This window comes from Alligator sinensis, unplaced genomic scaffold (assembly GCF_000455745.1).
Source record: "Alligator sinensis unplaced genomic scaffold, ASM45574v1 scaffold243_1, whole genome shotgun sequence".
Taxonomy (NCBI): Eukaryota; Metazoa; Chordata; order Crocodylia; family Alligatoridae; genus Alligator; species Alligator sinensis.
This window is the reverse complement of record NW_005841841.1, coordinates 2,151,627-2,176,032: the sequence shown is the minus strand read 5'-3', so window position 1 is coordinate 2,176,032 and position 24,406 is coordinate 2,151,627. Positions and strand designations below refer to the sequence as shown.

Genomic DNA, 24,406 nt, shown 5'->3' with positions numbered 1-24,406 from the left:
GACCAGGCAATTTTGCTGAACATATGTATTGATATTAAGAGTCATTTGAATAGGATCAAGGAAACTACACATTAATGTTGCTTTTGAGAAATTGTAGGAGAGTAGAGAATCCATCTCCAGGAACTTAAACTTAAGAATTTAAAGATGAATGGATTTGAATTGAGTCATTATTTCCTATATCTAAATAAATTGAATTTATTTAATTTTAGGAACCAGATGACCCAGATGCTCCGGACGAACATGAGTCCTCTCCACCAGAAGATGCCCCATTGTATCCCCACTCACCTGGTTCCCAATATCAACAGGTAAACACTGCAGTTTCACTTTTTGGGGATGGAGGAGGGAATCAAAAGTTTGTATGCTTGTTTTGTTTCAGTTTTCATGCAAACTCATATTTAAGGCGAATCCCATGATAATGCAGATCTCTTGTATTCACTACAAACAGTTTTCATCATCAGAATTTTATGCTGAAATCCAGCTATTATCCTAACAGAGATATCTCATTCATGGTAAAAAATGTTTGTTTGAGTAGCTAATCCATACTGAAAATACTGATAAATTTAATTTTGCCATGCTTGTCCACACTGAGTAGTTCTTTCTTTGTTAATTGCACTACTGGCTTCTACAGTAGATTTGGACCCTGAGATTAATTCACTGTTTCTCAGCCTATTTGGAGTCATAGCATCCCTCCATGACTTTTTTTTTTTTAAATTTTAGCAGGCCCCCGATTTGAGAACTACTGTTGTGCTGCATCATCTTATCTCAGTGGTTCTTACCTGGTGCTATTGCCACCACCACTAGGTGAAACTGCCCCGTGTGCCTCCTGCAGAACCAGACCAAGAAGAGCTATAGCAATTTGCATTATGATAGTCTGATTAATATAAAGCAGGCAGGAGCAGCTTCTTTTGCCATGGCCCTTCCTTGTCCAACCTCCTTTGCACCTACCTCCCAGGAACAGTGGTGCCACACCACTGTTTCCAGGAGGAGTATGTTGAGTCAGACCAGGAATGGCTGTGGCAGGGCTGCAGCTCCTACCTGCATGGGGTTTATCAGGTAACCCTAATGTCCAAGTCAAAATTACCTATAACATTTAAATCTTTTTTACAGTTACATGACATCTTGTTAGCATCTTTAAATGGAAAGCTTAATATGAAAGAAATCATAGTCACACTTACTAAGCTGGCAACAGATAAATTATGAGCTCCCTGGCTTAATTGCAGTTTGTCTCTCTCCCTATATTTCTCCAATTCATTCTATATATTCTGAATCTGCTAATTCCTCTCCTGCCCAAACCCATTTCCCCTTCATCTTGCTTTCCTTGCTGATGTTCTCAGCAGAGCAGTTGGTAAGTGATACAGACTTTCCCCATCCCCTTGGAGTTCAGACGCATCTTACCATAACCTCACCTATTTTAATCTATTACCTGCTTGATGTGTGTTCACTTTCTCACAACAGATGGCATTTCTCACCCTCTAACTCACATGACCCTTATCTTGTTAGTATGCAGCAGTAAGTTGGTAACTGATCCAATCTTGCAGCACCATGGAGTATCATAGACCATGTTTTACATCCATTAGTTATACACATTATTTTTAGTCCAGAAAAAAATAATTTTGATGGAGAACAACTGGAGAAAATGACTCGTTTAAATTATGTTCAGATTTTGTTTTGCGCTCTCAAAATTCTGTGTTGCACAAAGATGGCATGGGCTCTTTTTGAGTATTTTACAAAATATTTCTCCAATTCCATTTTATCTTTTGGTGGAAATATATGTACACTTTAACCTAAAATCTACATATAACATGGGCAACCTTCCTTTTCATTTCCCTTTTCTCTTTCTTGCCGTTTCTGCTTTGCATGTAATTCTGTTACTTAAATCTGGAATTTACTGTTTATTTACCTTTACAATTTCTATTCATGTGTATTTTACCTTCAGCATAAATGCATTCAAAAGGTAAGTGCAGGAGAAACTTTAAAAAGAATTAAAGGAAACAACACCCTGATTTAAAAAATGTCTTAGTTCATTTGACTTTGGGTTTTTCCAAAGAACCACGCATAAAGGAGAAAAAAACTAAAAAAATTGCTCAGGAAAAAAAAATCAAGAGTAATAGCTCTTTAAAATATTTTGTTTGTGTTTTTTAACAGAATAACCATGTGCATGGACAGCCGTATACAGGCCCTGCAGCACATCATATGAACAATCCTCAGCGAACTGGCCAACGAGCACAAGATAATTATGAAGGCAGTGAAGAAGTTCCCCCGCCTCAGACAAAAGATTAGTGAAATGCACATAATCAATTAACTTGCTCCATCAAGACTGTGCACCCAGGCCTTACAGTCCAACCTTTCTCTGTGTCTGGCTAATATTTAAAACTAGAAAAACTATTCCTAATCAACATGGAGTGGAGAGTCTATTCACTGTCTTATCTGCAGAAAATTGCTGTCAATATATAACCCGCCTGCAGTGGAAAGTGTATAGTGTTTTGTAATAAATGGCCTGATGCTAATGTGTAAATGGCAAAGGTGTATATAGTATATTAATGTTTGACTGTTAATTCTTAAGCAAGAAACATTTTTTTTGTCTTGATGAGACTCACAGATCTACGAAAACAAAAATTAATTTCTTGATATATCCGCTGCGCTCTGCAACCAGTGTTGCCTGCCTCATGGCAGTTGGATCAACTCCTTTATGAAAAAGCCTGTCCATGTCAACCACAAAAATAGTTTCATGTTAATTCTTTGCCACTGGAGTCGATTTTACTATGAGCAACGTAATGGCTGGTAACCTTTTAATTATTTGGTTGATGTGGAAAATTGGTGATGTAACATTGTTTCTAGATCTTTTTTCATTGCCTTTTTCATTCTGGTATTAGGTTAATCACTTTGAAGCTATAGTTATGCTGTAACATTTAGCATGGCTTCACACCAGGTTAGTGTAGCCAATGAGGGAAAGGAAAAAAAAAAAAAAACCATGACAGCAGTTGTCCCAAAGCGACAACTGTATTGCTCGGAGCTTTCTCTTCTTACACCTAGACTATAAAAAGGGGGGGAAACCGTGACAAACAAAAAGGTTTTCAGTTGCACATATGTTCCTCACATCTGATGTTTGACAGTTCTGTCTCTGGGTGGGATAAAGAACACTTAGTTTTCAGTAATAGGAATTTAAAAGATTTAAAACAAATATGCAAAAATTTGCTATGCCAGGATGCCTGGAGCATAATAGACTGTATTTGGTGTGCTTGTTTTGTTTCTTTGGTAGAGCTTATTAGATAAACTTCTAACACTTTCCTTCTACTGCATCCCAGTGAAGTGGAAGTCAACAAAATCACACAGTACTTGTGAGTGCCACTGCACCAAGTTAACTTGCTGGTTTTCTGCTCATTCACAGTTCTACTTGAAAGCAGGAATTGTCTTAGCTCTTTATCCATTATACAAGAAATCTTAACGTTAGAAGCAGGGTTTAATTATAAAAGAAACTACTGGTTAGTCAAATACAATTCTGAGGTATCTATTCCAGAATAACATTTGTTTAAAGTCTTCAAGAAACGCATCAGTAAATACTGTATTTAAATGAAAATTGGTAACTTGAATGTGTGTAATTTTTTTGGAACCTGTCTAAACCAAATACCCCTGCAAGACAGATACAGCCCACCCTATACTATTTAAATATTTTGCTGTTTTATTTTATAGAAATTATTTTGCTGAATTCACAAATAGAATTTGATTTAAGAAGAATGTTTTGTCCTGTGGTGTGTTTTTTGTTTTGTTTTTTTTTAAATGGACTGCGCAGAACGTTGAATTCTGTGCAATGGCACCATGCTGAATTCTGGAACTTCAGTCACATTGAGAATTCTGTGCACAAAAAAAATTGGCCCCTGACTTAAGAATAAAAAATTAGGACAATTACACTGTAAAAGTTTCTTAATGTGATTTATCTTGTACTTTTTGTATGTTTTTATATATACATATATATATTTAATGAGCACAAGCTTTGATGGTGTTTTTTACAACTGAGTTGATAGAAACAAAGCTGCTTATCAAACTAAAGGTCTGTAGTTTTAAAATGAACAAAGGAAAAATTAATCACCAGTGCATTTTTATGCATTTAGTGTAATAAGGAAGGGGTGTAGATAAGATTTTTTGAATATTTTATGTAGCAGTGATCATCACTTTTATGCTTCCATGTTTTCTCTAGTGCTCAACAGTTTAATTCAGACTCATGGTTTTTTTAGTAATACTATCTTACCTGGACTTGCTAAATTTGGTTGAAGTTTTCCCATGCCAGTTTGGGAATGAATATTGAAAGTTTTAACGCAAAGCATTAGCCTGCGTATTAGAATTGAAGTAGTTCATATTTATTTGGACCAGTAATTATTGTTAAATGCTCCATCTCAAAGGTGATTATGTATTTTTTACTATTCAGGAAAAAATATGTAATGTGCTAGTTCAGCCTTGCCAAATGTGTTTGATTTTTTTTTTTAACAGTGCAATGATTGTAGAGACATGTAAAACCTGTGACATTTTTAAGGATGTGAGTTTTTGTTTTATTTTTTTTCTCCTTCCCTGAAATAGGGATTTATGACTTTGGCAATGAATTTTCAGGGGACAAGCTGTGAGGGTATTGTGCATCTCTGTTGCTTTGAAGAAGGCTGGCTGATGTTACAGCTTTTCAACAGAGATGGCTACGCAAAAAAAAGGTGCAGTGGGACACAGAGATACTTTCTTCACTCTGGGCAAAACGGTTTCAAAACTGTTTAATAAACATTGTGCTAGAAAAAAGTTTAATATGCCTGTTACTGTCACAGCATTATTGCAGTGATCATTTTCTAGCTATATACAGTACCTCAGTCTTGATGGCACACTAAAATACAAGTCCTCAAAGTGCCTAAAGATTTAATCCCCCCCTTTAATTTTTATTTGTATTTTCTTTTTAGAAAAGTTCCTAGAAAATCTCTGGTCTTCCATAAAATGATCCAATAAATAATAAAGCAGTTTCTCATTTTCCTGACAATTTGACATTAAATGCATACAAATTGAACATTTATAGGTAATGATATGTGGTTTTACTCTTGAAAAGTATATGTATAAATAGCTGTACCTTACCCAAAATAACTTGTCCCTCTATGTATTTGGATTCATGGTTGTTGCCTTTAGTGACTAAAGTAAGTTTTGGATACTTGTTTTTTGTTAGTGCTGCAGAAGCAGCACAGTTGTGTGAGACAGGAATTCTAGTCCTACTTATGCATCAATAAAAGTACTAAGTTCTAATTACAGAGCTAATGAGCTGCTTCTGTGTAAACCCAAGGGTGAAATTAAGTTTGTATAAAGTTCCGTGAGGGCATACTTTTTACATGTGAATTTGTAGTACTTGTGATGATGCAAAAGGAGGAAAACACCTAGTTGGACTGGAGATTTCTGACTGAGTTCATAGGCCTGGCACCTCAGGAGGAAGGAATTAAACACCTTTGTAAAACAATATATTGTTGAGATTGAGACAAACATGCTATTCCCTCTGGAGGTGTGTAGGTAGTTTTTAGAGTGAAATTTTTAAGAGCCAAACTAAAGACATTGAGTTAAGGTTACTATTATTTGCCTTCTCAATCACCCTGTTGTGCCTGCTGTGTGTGCTTCATTGCATGTGCTATGGAAAAGCAGTTACTATTGCAGAACCCTCTGACAAATTCCTATAGTCCTGCAGAGGACCAGGTTTGTTATCCTGCCAAAGCTAAATGGGCTGAAATTGAGCCACCATACCAATTTATTTAATTCTTTTTTTGGTTTTTATATTGTGAATACTTTTTTTCTACCTCTCAGAATCCTTTGCCAGCAATAAAACATGCTGGTAACCATATATCCAAGCAAAATTATTCAACATGTTATAGTGTGTTTTCCTTGTCTTTGTAACTCCTGCTAACATTAATTTTAGTACCCGAGTGCTGCAGTTTTGCAATGCTGGCATTATGTTAAAAACAAGTTAGAAAAATGTCCTGTTAAACTTTTAATAAATAAAGGGAGAAATGTGATATGAGGAAATTCCTGGAGTAACTGTTAGGTAACTAAATATTTTTTTCACTTACAGTAAAACTAAATTAGGCCATGTTTCAGTAAACATCATCTTGAAAGCAGATTTCCATTGATGCTGTGGACTGAAGTAGATAAATTATTTTGCTAGAGATGGGGCTCTTCCCTTTGACTTCACATCTCTTGAATCAGCCTAAGGGTGCTGTGTCGTGACTGGCCCTGCCCCAGCATCAGGTAACAGGGATATGACTTTTACTGTTCCCACAGCCTAAGGCCACAAGTGTGAAGAACAAACCATTCTGCTGTCCAGAACAAGATGCAAGGATCTTTAGAGAGGTTACCACCTTGGAAATAAGATATGCTACATTGAGGCCAACATAGAAATAAAGTGAAAGTAAATGGTTTTGTCACCTCTGGGCTCAAAGAAAGCTTTGTCCTTCCTTCCAGCTTTTCTTTGCTCTTCTCACAAGTAATCTTAATGTTGAAGAGAAGTATAGATGTGGCTTCCTAAAGATCTCCATGTCTGACTCCTGGGTAGTGGCTACTTTTCAATGTCCATGTACAGCTGAAATGGGACCATTCTGTGGCAGCAGTCGCAGACATGGGGCAAATAAATGCCCTAACCCCCTCAGGGCATCTGTGGCACTGTCCACGTACTATTTTCTGGGGATTCTTATATCCACATGTTTCTCTAAGCTGAGGGCTCTCCCTTTTAATAAGGACTATAGAAAAACTCTACTGTATAAAAGGGCTTTAATCCGTTCTTAATTAAGTACTGTCACTTTTAGCACAATCCAGCTGTTTTTAAGATACTCTAAACATATGTTGTGTTTTTAATTTGTAGAGCTGTCCCTTGGACTAACAGATCTAAAATGCCAAATAGCCATCATTCTTGTCTTCCCTACAAGAGAGAGAGTTCAGTATCAGTACTGACTCTGTTGCAGCAATAAAGAGGCTATTGATAGAATTGTGCTGACATAGATGGCAATGCTTAAAATAAGTGTAAAGATCCTGAAGGTGACCTTGTCCCTGTGGCAAGGACCTTTTAAAGTCCAAGGTCACAGTCCTGTTCTCTGATCTGTCTGAGTAGATCCATTGGAGCCCCTTGGACCTTAACGGATGTGCCCAAGTCCTGGTGAAGTCTGTGGTGCTTTTCAGGGATCTGTTCAGATGACTCAGAATGAAGGACAAAAGAGCTGACTTGATGCTTGAGGAAAAAAGCACTCTTCCTTGTGTAAGGGCTAATTTTCTGCTAGATATTAAGTATCCAAACTATTATTTTTAGCTTTACAACTCAGTTCAGCAACTAGTAGCCACTTGATAGGAACAAAGTTAATGTCTTGGGCCAACTTACGTTACAGAGCTTTACAAAAGCTAAATCCAGGCTACTTTTATCAACAGTGCTATAAAATGACAATAATGTGGTGTCATTTTTTAGCAAAATCTCTCAAAATATTGTGCAAACTCCATCTAGCTTGTCTAAACTAACCTTGAATAATAATAGTGGAAATAGGGCCAAGTAAACAAGTCTTTAAAATTTAAACAGCAGAGGTAATTGAAGGAAAACTAGATCAGCCAGTCCCTCTCCCTGTCATTGCATTGTTTTAATTTGGCTCTGATGAGTACTCAATGTATTGTCCAGTCATTATACAAATCCCAAACAATGGAGCTTCCTTCACTTCCCTTGGAAAATATATTTTTATGCTTTTAGGGTTTTCTTAATGTAATCCTATTACTCCTGATAACATCCGTTATACTGTCCTAAATAATGTTTGTCTTCATATTTATGCCTTCAGATTACTTGTACACTGAACCCTTATAGTCATCACTTAGCCAAGTGTAAACATTTAATGCTTGTATTCTTTTCTTGTAAATTGGTTCCATCAGCTGCTTCCATTTTTATTGCTATTGGTGCTTGTGGTGCTTTATTGTCAGGGTTGATGGCCTCCGGGCCAGATGCAGCCATTTGGTCCAGCCCCCAGGTGTGGGGCTTTGGCAGCAGTCACATTCCTGTACTTCTGTGGGTACAAGTGCTGGCTGCAGGTGCTTTCCCCATGCCACCACGGGAGAAGAAGTGGGTCTTAGTGCCTGCACATCTCTGACCTGAACCAGGTCAGTCCGGCCCACAGCCTAAGGTTGCTAACCAGTGCTTTGTTAATAAAGAGCCAGTACCAAATAAACACTTCCAGATGCATTTGGACCCGAGTCATGTAGAAGAGTTGTTTCCTTTTTCAGTGAAGTGATGCTTTTGTTTTAACAGCCCAAAATGATAGACAGCTTCCTGTTGCCTGGAAGTTGCATTAAGTTGCTGTCCATCAAACTTCTCAGTCTCTTTGATTTTACTGCTTCCCAGATTCCCCTCTTTATTTTGAAAATCATCAATATGTTAGCATTTCTTAAAATCCAGTACCCCATCATTTCCTGTGACCTTTTCCAACAGTTTTCAAGACATGTAGGTTGCTTGCAGACATGAAAAAAACCCACAAAAACATGCTTTACTTTTAACTTGATGTGCTCCTGTGCCGAGCCCAGCACATGCCCAAAAGAGGCAGTGTGGTAGTTCAACCTGGCTCTGCAGTGTCTGTTTAGATTGAGTGCTTTAGTGGAGCTTTTTTGCTGCTTTTATCTAATAGCTGATTAAATCAAAAAGCCCTGCTGAAGCATCCACTCTACACTGATGCTGAAGAGCTGGGTTGAACTAATGCATAGCTGCTTCTAGTAAGGTGTGGGTTTTTTTGTTTTTTCACATCTGCAAGCAGCCATAGCACATTCATTTTTTTTAAGTCCTATCATATCCTAGAATATTTGGACGGTCTTAATTTTTAAAAAATCCAGTTAGTCCTTCACCTTCTATTTGTCAATAGCCATTTCAGTGTACTGTTTGCCCATTTCTTCTCTCTTTTCTCTTAGTAGTTGTCTTTTCAGAATGTAGTGACTGCCACTTCACTGGTAGGCTTTAGAGGCTTTACAAGCTCTTCAATCCTAGAGCAGATTTTGATGTTCCTCAGAAATTGCTCATAGGAATCTAGCGTTTCAGACTGTGCTTACTATGCGTTGAAATTCTACTGCCTCAGTGGTTGCAAGTCTCCATTCTCATATTCTCAAGGAACTCCTTTCTCTTTGGTGAGCTGGTCAGGGTGGCACATCTAGCTGAAGGTCTCCACTTTGAGACCTTAAAACAGACCCTTAACTTAGAGACCACTTTAAAAACCTTTAGAAGTAAATGTCAAAGCTAATGAGCAAAAGGGCTAGCTGCAAAGTTTTTTAAATATAAGAGTGGAACCTGCTTTGTGAAGCATATTGTGAAACTTTTGTTGGAATGGGAAGGAGGCAGCAGAGATAAGTGGGTATGTAAAAAGAAAGAGAAGGCAGTGGCGTTTTCTGGTCCATTCCCACGTTCCAATTCCCAAGAGACTTACTTTACCCTTTTCATTTAGCTAGTGTCTGACTCCAAGCTTGGCAGGGGGGGAAACACCTATTGATGTGTTTTTATCTTCATGAAGATTACAAGCATCCGCACAGATGAACCTGGTGGGGTGAGTAAGATTCTAGGGCTAGGCAGTGCTTAAGTCAAAGGCTTTAACCGTGCCTTTGCTTCCTCTCTCTCGTACTGAAATTTCTAGTGAAAAATACCACAGCCTGAAATGTCTACAAAATTCTCTAGCCAAAGACTTACCATGGTGTAGTTAGACCATGGTAGTCGTATCTTCCCTACCCCACGGTGAAGCAAATGTCTGAAATTATTTGATACCCAATTCAAATTAAAGTCACCTAAACCAGGGAGGTGAGAGAGTTCTCAAATGCTATTATTAGTGGAAACACCACTTAATGGATTATCACGTAGAAACCTCTCCACATTCATCCTTTCACATTTGAAAGTGCGCACATCCCTGTGGCAACATTGTTATTGCTTATGTGGAAAAGTTAGGAAACTATTACTGTATTTCTTACTGTCTTGATGCAACTGAGTAGTTGGAAAAAGGGGAGGCTATCACAATGTAATTAGCCTGAGAATCTTTCTTCAAGAAATGATGCATGCAAGACAGATGGTGAATGAGAAATATAGCCACTCCACCTCAAACAGGCAAGAAATCTAGAACTGATATCTTGAACCATTCTTTAGCTTGAACCAAAGGATTGCCATCAGGGTAGAGATTGTCCAGAGAAGAATTTAAGGATACCACTTTTTTTCATGGATTTGAGAACAGTCCAACCTGGATTTGTTTTCAATTACTCAGGAGCCTGATTGAGAGCGTTTATTATCAAACAGCAAACAAAAACAGGTGAATTTAACTGACAAGTTGAAGAATTCTGTTGAGCACATACAACTGCAAAATCATTGTTATATAGTCCCAGTAATTATAAACATTGCGGATACAGGAAGGTAAAGTCTGAAGTATTCTGAAGAGAGCAAGAAAGCTGGATTCACCACTGCTTTGCACCTATGGTAGCGATTTGGGGCTAGAATCAGTCTCTGGTTCAGTGACATTGTTTAGTGCAGAACATGTGGGAGAGAAGGTACTTGTATGTTGTTTGGGTCCTGAGGCCATCTGGGATCAAAATAGGGTTTAATTAATACTTGGTCCCAAAAGACTATCCAGTGGCTAGAAAAATACAGACTGCAGAGATGTTCTGGCCATGCCCAATTTCCTGCAGAACTGGGGTCCAACAAGTGGGGCTGAAAAGGCACTAGTTAGGTCTCTACCTTTCTAGTGGATTTCCCTTATGACCCAAATACCCAGCTGCATTGTCACACCAGGGCCTCAGCTGTACATGGGAAGTGCTGTAAAACACTGCTTCCTTTGAGTAGAGAATCCTTGCACATTGTTACACTCACTTTGAATAGATGTACAGGATTGTGCAAAGCAACAAAGAGTTCAGATCTGTAAAATTCAGTGCACAGAAAGGAAACCAGCACCCCTCAGAATAACATGAACTTGGAGAAATGAGAGGGTGTTGTACCTCTCTAGATTTTTATTAAGTTGCTGGTTCCATGATATTGTGGTGCATATTGCATTACTATTCCACTAGCAAAAAATTCACAAAAATAATAATTAAACACTTCTATGTTCATTTGCAACTACTGCTCAATTTTGCATGGTAAAGGGAAATGCAGAAGTTTTAGATCAAGGCAATACAGCACTTATCTGTGTTCCACAAACGTGTCCCATTAGGCAGCAGTCACAGTTTCCCTGTGAGTAAGCACTAATGCCCAGGGATTCCAATTTCTAAATTAACTTCCTTTTACATATAGAAAGGAGAAAATGTAATTTTTTGATCAACTCCTTGCAACCTTTATATTTTCACATCTTGCCACTTTACACTAGCTGGATATACAGCCCAGAGTGTTTTTCATGTTGGAGCCAGTTTTTCTGTTCACTTGCATAAATGCAGCATTATAAACTCAGTATTTGATGTTGATGCTAAACATAGGGGATTTGTTTTCTTTCTCCAGGTTCCTAGTATTGGTTATCTCTAATTCCTTCCTCTGCTACCCACACCCATGCCTTCTTCCACACTTTTCACTCAAGGTCCTTTTATCCTGCATACCTGAATGTAGTGCAGGCAGAGAGCATTCAAAAGTCCATTGAAATGTCTGATCAGTTAGAAAGGGGCTTTTGATTTGTACGTACCCCACTTGAACTAGGAAGACCAAGCTAAAGGAAGGGATGATAATAATAAACATCGAGTATCTATTGGTAAGATCTTACACCTGCTGTATTTTTGGTACAAATTGGAATCATCTGCTATATGGGTGTCTTAAGACTGTCTAGTACCCACAGGGAAGAATAAACTGGATATGCAGTTCATTTTTATGTTTGTCAGGGTGCTAGTAAACGTGAAACTCGATGGTGCAGTATACTTACTTAGAATGTGGGGTTTAATAACATTCCCTTATGAAGGTGTAAATGCCAGGGTTTTTTTTCCAGATTTCCACTTTTATTATGAAAGGAAGCCATTTAGCATGTCACCTGCACCTGTCCTCTTGGCAGATCAAGCCTTGCACTACAATTGAGTAATGGAATCTCCTGTAGGAAGGCTTAAAATCCTAGTACCTTTTTTGTGAAACCTAAATTGCTTCAATTCAAAATCTCTGATATGGGTTTACTAAAAGATAACCTTTGAAAATCTCTTCCTTTTAATATCCAATGCTGTAGCTTTTAAACTTTTGATTAAAAGCATATTGGCTAATGTCTTCTGTGCTACAGTAATACTGGGATTGCTTTGAGCCATTTTTGAGCCTATGTTACGCATGTGAAGAAAAAGTTTTGCTCTTTGTAAATTATGAAAACAAATAAACTGTGTAATCTGTTGTCTCCAAAGCCAGCACTAGCTGGTGTGAGCAAGAGGTCAGTAGATATCCCTGCATTTTTTAAATGCATTCACTGGACACTAGCATGAGAACACATGCTTGCATTTGGGTAGATTAGGATAGTCACAAGGCAACCCTGATGGTGTATATTTTCCCTGCTAAATAATATTTATTTTGTTCAGTTCTTGGTTTAAGCTTTAATAAAGCTTCTGTAGTAAAGACAAGTTAGAAGAAGATGAACCATTTCACCATTAGGTCAGCAGCTTCTTCAATGTTGTGCAAGCTGCACAACCCCTTCCTCCCAGCCAGTTGGGAGCTGCCAAAGCAGAGCTGGAAGGAGGCCTAGGTGTTACCTGGTGTTTGAGTTATTCTTGATTTATCAAAAGGCACATGACATTCAATTGTTTAAATCTTTGAAAAACCAGTGACCTGGCAAACAGTGCGCCTGGCACAGGTGCTCATGTGCTGAAAAATGGGACAATAATAACAAAAAGGCAAGATCACAAATGTAGTCATTTTGTGTGAAGGTTGATTCTCTTTAGGAACATAGGGATTGTCATACAGCAACAGACCCAGTGGCTTATCTAATTCAGTACCCCACCTGTGATAGTGGCTAGTATTGCATGCTTTAGCAGGAGAGATACGAAATATTGTAGTGGCAAGCACAAAATAAAGGGAATACCTCCTTATGTACTTCCCTTAGGTAGTGGTTGGCCTCTACCTTGAAAAGAAGGCAAGGGGGTGCCTCAGATGTCCACACAAGCATCCAGTCAATTCTATATTGTGTTTTTTGTTGGGGGTTTTTTTTGTTTATTTTATTTTTGCTGTTTTTAAAGTGCTCTAATACACTGTAATGGAAAATTCTACCTCTGGAAAATGTACTGGTTTGTCCTGGATGGGTATTGTCCTGCTCTACCTACCTCTTCTCCCCCCATGGACATAGGATGTTGGTCTTTATATATAATTTACCTGGTATTACAGTCAAACTTTGTTGTTTTTGTCATTCCCAGGATCAGCTCCCAGTATCTGTTCTATAGACAGTCTATTTGTCCCCTTTTTGTTGCCTGTTACAGCAAGTAATTTGCATGAAAATTTGCACACAATTAGCATCTCAACCAATTGGTAGTTTCCTTCAGACCTCTAAGATGCATACCAGCAGGTCCTACTGCCTAGCTACACATGAAGTTAACCATTTGTATGCCAGTCTGACAGTGTTTCACTCTTGTTACCAGCAAACAGTGAGGCCAAGCTAAGCATCTGCCTGGGATCTGAGATGGTAAAGAGTAGTTCACTGCTTTTCTACAATGCCCATATTCCTCAACTTTTAGTAGACTCGTAGAGCTTCAGGCTAGAAGAGACCATAAAATGAACTAGCCTGACACTCCAGGCCATTAAATTTAACTCAAGTTGCCATTGTACTGAGCCCAGTAACGTGTGTGCGGTCCATTCTCCATTTACTCCCATGTTGTGTCTCAAGACTTCCTGCTTCTGAGATGCTTAAAAAACACCATTTTGTTGGGTAGATCTTTGGTTGCATTTCAAATTCCTCCTTAACCCTCCTAATTCCCAGCTGATTTTTAGCTGCCATTGTTTACCATCCTTCCTATGAACTTCATTTGGGCTTTTCAAATGATACCTGCTTAAAGTAAAATGAAGCTTTAGCTCTTGCTGTTCTACCTGGCTCTCTTTCCTTTGCCATCCTGTTTCTTTCTTGGGAGCAGGGGGAGAGGGATGGGTGAGCTGCTTCTTGTGACTGACAAAAGGCTGATTCAGGTTGCACCAAGTCAAAGCTATTTTAATGTTCTTGTCAGGGTTGTCCTGACTTAGCATCCTCATTTTTTATTTAAACTCCCCCTTCTACATTTTCTGTTGTTTGATGCAAGGCCTCCCCTGGGAATGTTTGGCTTAATTACATTGTTCTGGATTGTTAATAACTTGCATGTTACTTAAGACTATGCTGAGTACAGCTTCCCACGTTTCAATTTTTTTTTCTCCATGAAGGAATTAAGTGTGCATATTGCTCCTCTAAATTACATCCCATCTGCCATTTGGCCAATTTATATGCAGGTAGTCAAAGCCCCTCATCAGTATTATTTTTACTAGCTGTTGTCCCTCTGTATTATTTTCCCTCATTTGTGTATTCTGGTCCACTGAGAGCAATGGATTAGATTCCTTATGAACTTGAATGGCATATAGATCAGAACTTCAGTATTACTTCATGATCTGGAGGCTAGTGTTCATAACTGCAAGTACTTGTGTTACTCTGTTGTTTGGAATTTCTTTCTATACCGATTCTGCTGAATGGTTTTTCTTCACTCATGGTCTAGCTTGGTAATGTTTCTATGGAGTTTTCTAGGGATAGCATGGCTACTTCACTTCTAGTCTGATCTCTTGCAACACTTTGAGTGTGTCCCACTACTTTGTTTTCATTGCACCATTTTTTAGTAATGCCTCGTTTTGCTTTTAAGCTGTTGTCCATTGTTACATGGACACATCCAGTCTTTATTTTGATCCTTAGGTCGATCTTTAGTCAATACCTTTCTCTAGCACACTTATTCTTCAGTAATATATCTCAGCTTGTCCCTTTCCAAGTTCAGCTGGAATATCTGCCCTACCCTTCAGTGCAAGATGACATGGAGTAACTCAAATTGCTGACATTCCTGCCAGAAGTCTCTGTCCAACATGTCTTTTCTTACGTTTTAAGGGTTTTTCCATCTACAGATAAGTTCTCTCCAACTGAGCATTCAAAAACTTATCCTTCATAGTCAAGGATGTTACACACAAACCAAAGTAGTACGTTTATTTACAGGCTGGAAGTATAAAACCATTGTTAAAATATAGCTTTTAGTTTGGCCCTGCATGAAAAAGGTGTTTGAGTTCAGAGTAAACAGATTCAAGACAAAAATGTCCTTGTCTGGCTGTGTGAATTTAGAGTGAAATGTAGCATTGCATCCTGTACATTTACATTAAATGTGTTTGTAGCTGCCTTCAGCAACATAGTGTTTTTTTTTCCTTTGTTTTTTAGTTTGCTGCTATTTGAAGCTGGTTATGCAGCTTTATCATATGGTTAATGTTAATTGCTCTGAAAGTTCTTTTGCACCAAGTAACCTTGAAGAACTTTAAGAAAAAAGCATTCAAGCATATGAGACTTAGTAGACAATCCTGCTTGCTTTTTAACTTGGTTTTTACCAGATTAATTACCTGATCATACTTTTTTTAAATCATTTTCCCTTTTTGGGGCCTCTCTAAAGTGGTTAAGAGGAGCGCTAGATCACAGCAATGCTTTTAGGGTTAGCAAGTTTGTGCTTGCAGCTGTGCTTGTGTGCAAGGCAGTGAGCTACAGTTCTGTTAATGGCAGCTAGGAACTTCATTACTTTTACCCCCAAAGCTAATTCTTGTGACAATCTTTTATTCTAAAATGTGGTGTACCTGCTCACCTAATGGTAACTACTATTGATTGTATCAGAATTCTTGGGGAACCTATTCATTATGACAGGACCACAATGCAAATAGGCTTGCTGGAATTACCTTTTTTTTCCTATCTATCCCCTTTTGAGAATTAGAGTTAAAGGTGAATACTTTTTTAATCCTATATTGTTCAGACTATCTGAACATTTTTTGACTCCAAAAGGAACCATTAAAGACATTCACTACATATGCAGTTGACCTGTAATCAGGAGCCCTACTGTCTCGACTTTTGTACTTGCAGTTTTTTGTGCAAGCAATAAAAATGTCATTTTTTTTCAGTGCAGTTTTAGTATTTATAATGCATTTAATGCTTTGGGTCCTTTCCTAGGTTACTTTTCTGCAAAGGTAACAGCAGTCTCTATTGGGTGTTGCTGATTTATAGTCAAGGGAATTTTGTCTTCAGGTTAAATCTGAAAATGTGGGGTTGACCTGAAATTGGACAATACAGTACTTTAAACTCCAGGTCACTACACACAGGGAACTAGCATCTTTGATGCATTGAAAGGTATAGTTTTGATACTTTCAAAGATATTGTGCATACTATTCTGCTCTTGTACAGAATGCAGGTTGTCACTAACATTGTACCAGTGACTGGGATTTTTAGCTAGTTGGCTCAAACAGTCTTAACATAGACTAGGCCTTAAAGAACAGTGGCTGTCTCTTCCAATTATCTGCTCTTGAATTCTAATGTGTTCAGTAAGTGGTGCTAAGTAAGCTGTATGTAGCAACTGTTTGAAAAGTTTGGTTCTTACAAACCATGCCCCTTACATTCTGTGGTTCTCTAGCTTCAGCATAACTGTATGCTCTTTAAACAACCAGTATTGTTAGCAGTGACTTAAGAATAAACCTGCATACACAACCATCTGCATGTTGTTTAACTTGTGTTGCCAAGTCTGCATTTATCTTTCTGACTGTGGCAGCAAATACAGAAAAGGCTAATGTCCATTGAAAAGGGACTTGCATTTCAAGAATCTACTTTAGGAAAGTGTTAGGGAAATTAAATAACCAACGTCTAATTTTTACTTTGCAGAAATCAGTGGTCTTGTACCCTGCCACAAAATGTTCATTTCTAGTGTCCTGATTGTTATTACACTAATTCCTTAATCACCTTCTGCATGCTGACCAATACCCTTCCCCCAAACCTTTGTTGCCATGTCCTATTACATGACTTCAACCAGCTTTCACAGCGCCAAAAAAAGAGAGAGATTTCCTTTGTTCCTATCCTACCCAGAGACTCGTACATGAGCAGCTTATTTGCTTACGTAAGGCTCCTACAAGTAGTTGTTCCTTTGGGCTATACATAATTATTACTTCCCCTCAAAGTGGAATCTACAGTACTTGCTACTTCTTTGAGCTAGGACATTTGTACACTTCAAATGCCATGTCTGCAAATTCTACTCCTGCAGACACTCAAAGCTTCAATATGGTCCAATGGACAGAATAATAAAACAGCACTTTAGGATAGTTTAGAATCATAGAAAGTTAGGGATCTTAGGAGGTCATCTAGTCCAACTGCCTGCTCAAAGCAGGATTAGGCAAAATACTGCTTGATCAGCTAGTAGTGAAGTCTCATTCTCTTATTAAAGGAAGAGTATTCCATCTTCTAATGCTTTTAGAGACCTGTTAACATTCTTTGAAGGAAGAATTTTAAGCAAAGCTTCTCTGTAGAGGCTTAACTTCTGATGGCTTGATTCTCTCTCTCTCATTTAATTCGCACACTAGATAGCAGCCTCACTTATCTTTGTCCAGTGCTGACTAAAACATACCGCTTAAAGACTTCACTTTCACAATAGAGACTAACAGCTCATTTTTGCCTCCTTTCAGTGAAAGTAAAAAAATTCCCCAAAAAAGCACTACCACAAGTAGATCTAGTAGAATTTGGGATTAGAGGTTCACAAACTACACAAGGCACCACTTTTAAAAAATTTTACTGTGCAAGATGTACACTAAAAGACATTAGTTCTCTTTCTCCTGCACGGTTTTTGTTCCACGCAGTCTTCCAGTACGACGGGCAGCAATAAGACCAACCTTGCGCCCAGCTGGAGCATCTCTCCTGATGGTTGATGGCTTACCAATGTGCTGATGGTTACCACCACCGAAAGGATGTTCTACAGGCTATGAAGAGAATACACCACAGTCAATGTATTTGGAAATAGCAGGCAGCCAAGAATGTTCAAAAGTTACAATAAAAGTTAAGACTAGCATTCATGACAAGGAAGTAAGAGCTCAACAGGGACTTATTCCTTTACATAAAGAAACTTTAGGTGAGGAAAGATATTGCTTCATCTGCTAACAATGAAGACATTTAATACTGGAAGGATACTATCTGTTTTCTAGCATTAGGACTTGACCACAATACTGTTCTTGCAAGCAGTTACACTCTTAAAATGTACAAATCTTATACTTCAGATGAGGTACAGAAGAGAGGCACTTGAAAGCCAAGATACTTACGTTCATAGCCACACCACGAACACGGGGCCAGCAGTTCCGCTTAGCCTTATATTTATGGTAGGCACGACCAGCCTTTAAGATAGGTTTGTCAATACGACCTCCACCAGCAACAATGCCTGGAATTCACATTAAAAAGTTATTTTGGAACCAAGGCTATAATCATCATTTAAGTGAAAGGCTTTAATTAATTCAGATAAGTCTTCATCTAAAGATGAAGAACTTAGTCTGATACGATAACTTAAAGGAAAAGAATCTGTTCATGCTACATCAAATGCTGTTACTATAATTATTCAAATTTTTAAAAGAAAAACTAACTCATACATTGCCTAAGGCCAGGCTATTTGCTTTAAATGATTTATAGGTGCACGAGCTCACCACCACATGTGAAAGTCTGGACAAGACCTGCTCTGTAAACCTGAACTCCTCAGCATCTCATATTCTGTACCAACAAGGACTCCATATGCATTAAAGTTGGCCAACAAAGCAGAAGAGTTCTTCTCTTCAGCAACACTGCCCTAAATGCCTTTTCAACTCATTACTCCTTCCTTCAAGCTCTTGAAAATGATTAGCAACTCTCCATCTGAGATTTGGACCTTGCTTCCCTTGTTCCAGGGAACAAGTACTTGTATTAGCAAATGAAAACACAAAGCTGCCCTGCTACTACTAAAGGAATGTGGCAAGTACAAGTTCAGGTACCTAATTTGGGAAGAGTTTGCCATTAACATGGTCCCAAGTGGATTTTTCCTAATGACACTTATCCTGAGAAATCCCATTTTTAGGAACGCTTGCACAGGATTCACACACCACCTGCCCCTGACCATAGCTGTCCTGACAGTTTGGGACAAGTTGGAATGCAACTGTATTCTAGAGCAGTGCTTTTCAAAAGTGGTGGTCCGTGGACCAGTGCCAGTCCACAAGCCACCAGTCACCAGGGAAGAAATATCAATGTTATGCTTCTGAAAATATATGTCATGGCGCCACAGTTCAGACGTTCTAACACTCCAGGTGACATCACGTCACGCGAGATGAGGAAAGAGAAAGAAACAGCCAGTTGCGCATTTGTGTAGCACTGTTACATGCAGTTGCTGCCACCAGCTGAACCAGGCACCGGTCCCTGGCCCGCTGGAAAAAAAATTGCCAGTCCGCCACATCAGATAGTTTGAGAAGCACTGTTCTAGAGTCGGAATTAAGTGACCTTGACCCCTACTTCTCTAAGAGGAGGCTGAATTTGAGGCTGTTGGGCCACTGACTTAAAAGATCAGTGCCATTTCCTACATAATAGGAAGTTTCCCTTCAGTTTCTTCAAGCAAGGCTAGCATAACTGAGGCTACAGAAGCAAACCACAGTAAGTGCTGCTAGCATATGCTCCTCTTGCTTCAGAAGCTTTAAAAATACAAAACAAGTCAATCAATTCCCACCACTACCACACACATTAATTTTGTGCATAAGCAAGGACTTATCTGGGTAAAGTACACACACATTTTTCAATGAGGGACATCTAAAATACTGGGTCTACAACACAACATCTCTAATTTGGCTGTGGGGTAACAGGGAGCCTGCTCTCTCAGCTGTCACTAGTTTGGCTATAGTGATTTAAGGACTATGGATGCAAAGCTGTCACTTGCTACTTACCCACAACAGCTCTGTTTGCAGAAGAGATCACCTTCTTGGAACCTGAAGGCAGCTTCACTCTGGTTTTCTTGGTTTCAGGATTGTGAGAGATAACTGTGGCATAGTTTCCAGAAGCACGGGCCAGCTTACCACGGTCACCAGGTTTCTCTTCAAGGCAGCAAACAATGGTGCCTTCTGGCATGGTGCCAACAGGCAGGACATTGCCAATGTTAAGCTGAGCTGAAAGAAAATAGTTGTTTCAGTTCTCTAGAAACATCTATTTTGATGGACTTTCTATACCAAGTGAATGCAACCTTTCCTAGCCATCCACAGGCAAGTCGCACACTAGAATCAGGATTTTAAACAAAGCCTTTGTACTATGGAAAAAAATTATCACTACAAGCATTTATACAATATCTAACATCAGAACCCTGTTTGGAATGAACAGAATCCCTGCTTTCAGCAGCATGGGGACTTAAAGAAGGCTGTTCAAATGCAAGGGAATCTACAGAATCCTATTATCTAGTTCTAAGCTTGAAGTGTTAGAGCAGGGGTTCCCAAACTTTTTATACTGAGGACTGGCAAACCACAAACTGGTAGTGACCATGGACCAGCAGTGACCAGCATATTGCGGGCAGGCAGCCAATGCTTTTTATACTCAGGGTCAAAAAGGGTTGGCTGCCGGTTTCCAGTATGCCGGTCACTTCCAGTCCATGAGTCCACAGTCACTTCCTTCCAGATCAGCAGCCAACCCTTTGTGGCCTGGTAACCCCTGTGTTAGAGAACCCTAGCTTTTCCGGTGAAGGAGAAAACCTTTACTATCCCAGGCTTTGTTTACCAAAACCCAATGGATTTTAGTGCTATACATGTACTAGGGTGCACCAATATATTGTTTGGCTATCAGATCAGCACTAGTAAGAGGAGAAACAATGTTAAATCTACTTTTTCTTGGTTGTTGTAGCCAATAATTATGGCTGCATGCTTGGAGTGCCTGGCAAGTGTAGGCCAGTCCCTGCACCCTGCCACTAGCCCAAGCCCACAGCAGACTACAGATCCTGGCAAGCAGCAGGATGGGGTGCTGGAGAGTGGTCACAGGACAGTATGCTCAGCATGTAGCAGAGGCCTGAGCACCACAGCTGCCATGGAGGCTGCATAAGGCCCACTGGTGCCAAGGTGGCAGCAGCATGCCCTGGGGCTCCAAATACACCGGGCCCCACTCTGTACAAGGACCTACCCCACCTGTCCAAGATGACAGCATAGGCTGCATGGAGAGCTGTGGGCAAGGTGCATGGGAAAAAGGTGGTTACCGCTTCCTTTATCAAGGGCCTGAGCAGTCAGATGCCGCATCTCTGTGCTGTTTAGCTTCAGTTCTCAAACTGTGAGATTTGCATTTCCAGAGATCATAGGCAGACATGGTGCTTTGGGTAGATGTGATTTTTTTATTAGACCAACGAAATAGTTGAGAAGAAAAAGCAAAACAAAAAAACGGTTTTCTGGCACAAATGCCTTTCTGCAGTCATATGGAGTGTCATCTCCAGAGATAACATCCTTGTTAAACGGCAGTATACGGAGATAACAGACCTGATTAGCTACCCATCAGCCCTACTGTCTCTCTGCAAGTTTGTGTACACACAGTCAAGCCCTTACCTCTCTCCAAAAGTGCAAAGTTTCAAGAAATTAAATGAATAAAGGATATCAAACAACAAGAATGCATTTTTGTAAAAAGCAATGATTAAAAAAAACCATCAAGGCTGCCTGACCAGTGATTTCAATCAATTAGATTTAAATCAAATCCACCCTGATTGATCTATGAACCGCCCCCCCCACCCCTTTTTAAAGGCTAGCATGATAAATAAGTACAGCTCAGACTACACTGTGTGTATAGTGCACCAAACTTCTGAATACTGGAGGAGCCATGTACAAGTGTTAGGTTAACTCACCTTTCTTGCCACAGTAAACAAATTGACCCGTATGGATACCCTCAGCTGCGATGAACAGTTCGGTCCTTTTCTTGAACCTGTATGGATCGCGGAACACTATCTTGGCAAGGGGAGCACCTCTGCCAGGATCATGGATGATGTCCTGTTGGGATATTAGTTAAACTTGAAACAGTCATAAAACTGCTGGTGAGACTGCAGCAGAGATTTAAAAGCCTGTTAGGTTCTTTAATAGAGTAGTACAAATGTTTCCATTATGCCAACTGGTAACAGCCATCACTCAGAGCATTTCCACAGACCCGCTACATGTACAGTTATCATCAACAAAAACTGCTGCATCTAAAGCCTAGGTGAACAAAGTTACTGGATTTCAGTGACACCTGCTGCTGCATGCTAATCCCTCGTTTGGTGCTTAATCCCTCCAGACCTCCCACCCAAGCTCTTCCAGTTGGGAATTAATGGAAGTGAATTCTCTAATTCAGTAAGACCCTTGCATCCAAGCTCTAGCCAAGGCATAACAATGCTAAGCAATTACCAGACCAACACAAACAGTAACTTTTTCCAAGCGTTGTTTTCAAATATGCATTGGCTTTTTCTCACAGACCTGCCAGTCACTGTTCTGTACTTGCACTTATTTCATGATTCAGAACCTCTAAACTTCAAACTCTCTCATAAACCCCTTTTTCATGCCCCTCCTCCCCACCATTTACAACTTGCGCTCCCTTCCCCTCAGAGGTCTCTCACACTGCCCTGTCGTGCTTAAAGCTCCATCATGGATCATCTGCACTGGGATCCCATCTCCAACACATCCAGCACAGAACGCCTTTCAGATTTACTTCCCGTTCACTCTCAGCAGCCTGACACTGACCACTTACACTGGAAACAGCAGCACATCCCCACCTTTACCAGCCTTCCCCACAATGTGGGAACCTGCTCCACCTGCACCTCAGCATTGCCCTGTCCTCTCAGCCAGGCAAGGAGCTTCGGGTAGAGATCTCTTTCATTACACCAGTAGTTGGAAACAGCTCCTTTGCGAGATTCCACACTTTGCAAACACCCTCCGCCCCCGACCCCCTTACCTTGACGATGCCCTTGATGTAGCCGTGGCGCTCGGCGAAGTCCACGGCCCGCAGCTTGGCCGGGCCCTTGCGGTGCTTCACGTGGGCGCGGAACACGGACCCGGCGCCTTTGCGCTGCCCGCGGATCACGCGGCCCATGGTGCTCTGCGGGGGAGGAGGTGGCACACGTCAGACCTCGGCTCCCGCGGGGTACCCCCGCCCCAGACCCAGGCCCAAGCGGACCCCCCCGCGGCCGCTTCCTCCCGGCCACCACAGGCCAAGACCAGGGCAGGAGAAGGGCCGGGACGGCGGCGGCGGCGGAGGCCCGTCACAGTGCCGATGGCGACGGATGGCCGCGCAGGCCGCGGCCAAGCCAGCTCCTACCTTGCTCAGGGCTTCGCTCGGAAAGAAGGAAGCGGCGGGTCACGGCAGCACTAAGTCCTTCCGGGGGTAGGGAGCGTGCTCCTGCGCGCTGACGTCACGCCTCTCGCTGAGGGAGCGGGGGAGATATTCAGTGACGTTACAGGTGCCTCGCCTTCTACTCCCGGTGAAAGGAATGGGTTGGAACCCCCTGTGGTGCGCATGCGCGCCTGCCGGGCCCGGGGGGAGGGGTGCTCCGGAAGAAGCGCTGCCCACGTGTTCGCGCTCTGGTTCGGGCGCTGCTGGGGCCGGCGGCGGCCTCGGGTCTTCTACGGACTGCATCGGCTTGGCTTTGTTCAGGCTTCACGGCATCCTCAAAAGAGGGAAGCCAGGTTCTACTTGCAATTGGTAGAGGGAATTATAGGGTAATAGGACACTAGGGCTGGGAGGGAGTGTCATTTAGCCCAGCGTTTCTCCACCCCTGGGTGGTGACGCAAAAATGGGTGGCAAGAATATATAAAAGAGTGGCAAACAAACTTTAAAAATTAATTCCTCTTTGAAGGAGAAAAACGTGGGAAACTGGCTTTTCCCTTGCAGGCTGGTGGAGTTCCAGCCTGCGTGGGGCTGCCTGGGACCCCCCTGCCCCACACACACTGGGGGACAGTGGGTTGGAGCGAGGGGCACTGCGTCAGGACTGGCTGTTGATGTTTACAAATGGGTCCTGGTACAAGAGATTGAGGACCACTGATGTAGTCCAGCACCCTGGCTTCTCAGGGCAGTTATCCCAGACCAGAGCAGCCCAGCTAAGTGTCTATCCCACCTGCTCCTGGAAATTTCCTGGGATGGAGTACCACAGGTAGCCTGTTCCAGTGCTTAAGCACCCTCTGAGTCAGCAAGTTCCTCCTCCTCTCCAAACTAAATTTCCTTTTAAATCAACACGAAACAGCAAAAGGGAATATGAGAGAGGCCAGGAGAGCCAGTCACTGGCCCTGCTTCTCAGGGTGGGGGGTTAGCAGCATAATGAGAGTTAACACTGCTATCTTTGCAACATCCTGGGCTTTAAGCCTTGGAGGTGCACATTTTCAAGCACATCTCTACCAACTATGGCAGCCAGAAACCTTTTTCTATTTTAATGACAGCTGAAATTTATATGTAAAATGTTGTTTTAGGGGCTTTGTGAGATACAC

At 40.8% G+C, this 24,406-nt stretch overlaps 2 protein-coding genes across 3 annotated transcripts in view; one reads left to right on the top strand and one right to left on the bottom strand.

Annotated features, from left to right (window-relative positions):
- The window catches only part of USP9X (ubiquitin specific peptidase 9 X-linked), a 149,238-nt gene extending 131,383 nt beyond the window's left edge, over positions 1 to 17,855 (top strand). For both annotated transcript variants that reach the window (XM_025205045.1, XM_006015646.3), the window contains 2 exons: positions 210 to 305; positions 2,146 to 17,855. In XM_025205045.1, coding sequence (XP_025060830.1) covers positions 210 to 305; positions 2,146 to 2,280 — 231 coding nt within the window. In that variant the 3' untranslated portion in view covers positions 2,281 to 17,855. The remainder of the gene's footprint in view (positions 1 to 209; positions 306 to 2,145) is intronic.
- On the bottom strand, positions 17,714 to 23,403 carry RPL8 (ribosomal protein L8). The gene is made up of 6 exons (XM_006015645.2): positions 23,244 to 23,403; positions 22,881 to 23,024; positions 21,805 to 21,946; positions 19,886 to 20,104; positions 18,254 to 18,369; positions 17,714 to 17,917 (listed from the first exon to the last, which is right to left on the bottom strand). The coding sequence occupies exons 2-6, from the start codon at positions 23,016 to 23,018 to the stop codon at positions 17,759 to 17,761; spliced, it is 774 nt and encodes a 257-aa protein (XP_006015707.1). The 5' UTR covers positions 23,019 to 23,024; positions 23,244 to 23,403; the 3' UTR covers positions 17,714 to 17,758.
- Between the last annotated feature and the right edge of the window lie 1,003 nt (positions 23,404 to 24,406).

Excerpts from the sequence above, each read along its gene's own strand:
- RPL8 (XM_006015645.2), bottom strand. The coding sequence starts at position 23,018 with ATGGGCCGCGTGATCCGCGGGCAGCGCAAAGGCGCCGGGTCCGTGTTC. Across the intron at positions 18,370-19,885 it reads TGCAAACAGAGCTGTTGTGG|GCATTGTTGCTGGTGGAGGT; the intron begins GTAAGTAGCAAG and ends TGTGAATTCCAG. Across the intron at positions 17,918-18,253 it reads TTCGTGGTGTGGCTATGAAC|CCTGTAGAACATCCTTTCGG; the intron begins GTAAGTATCTTG and ends TTCTCTTCATAG.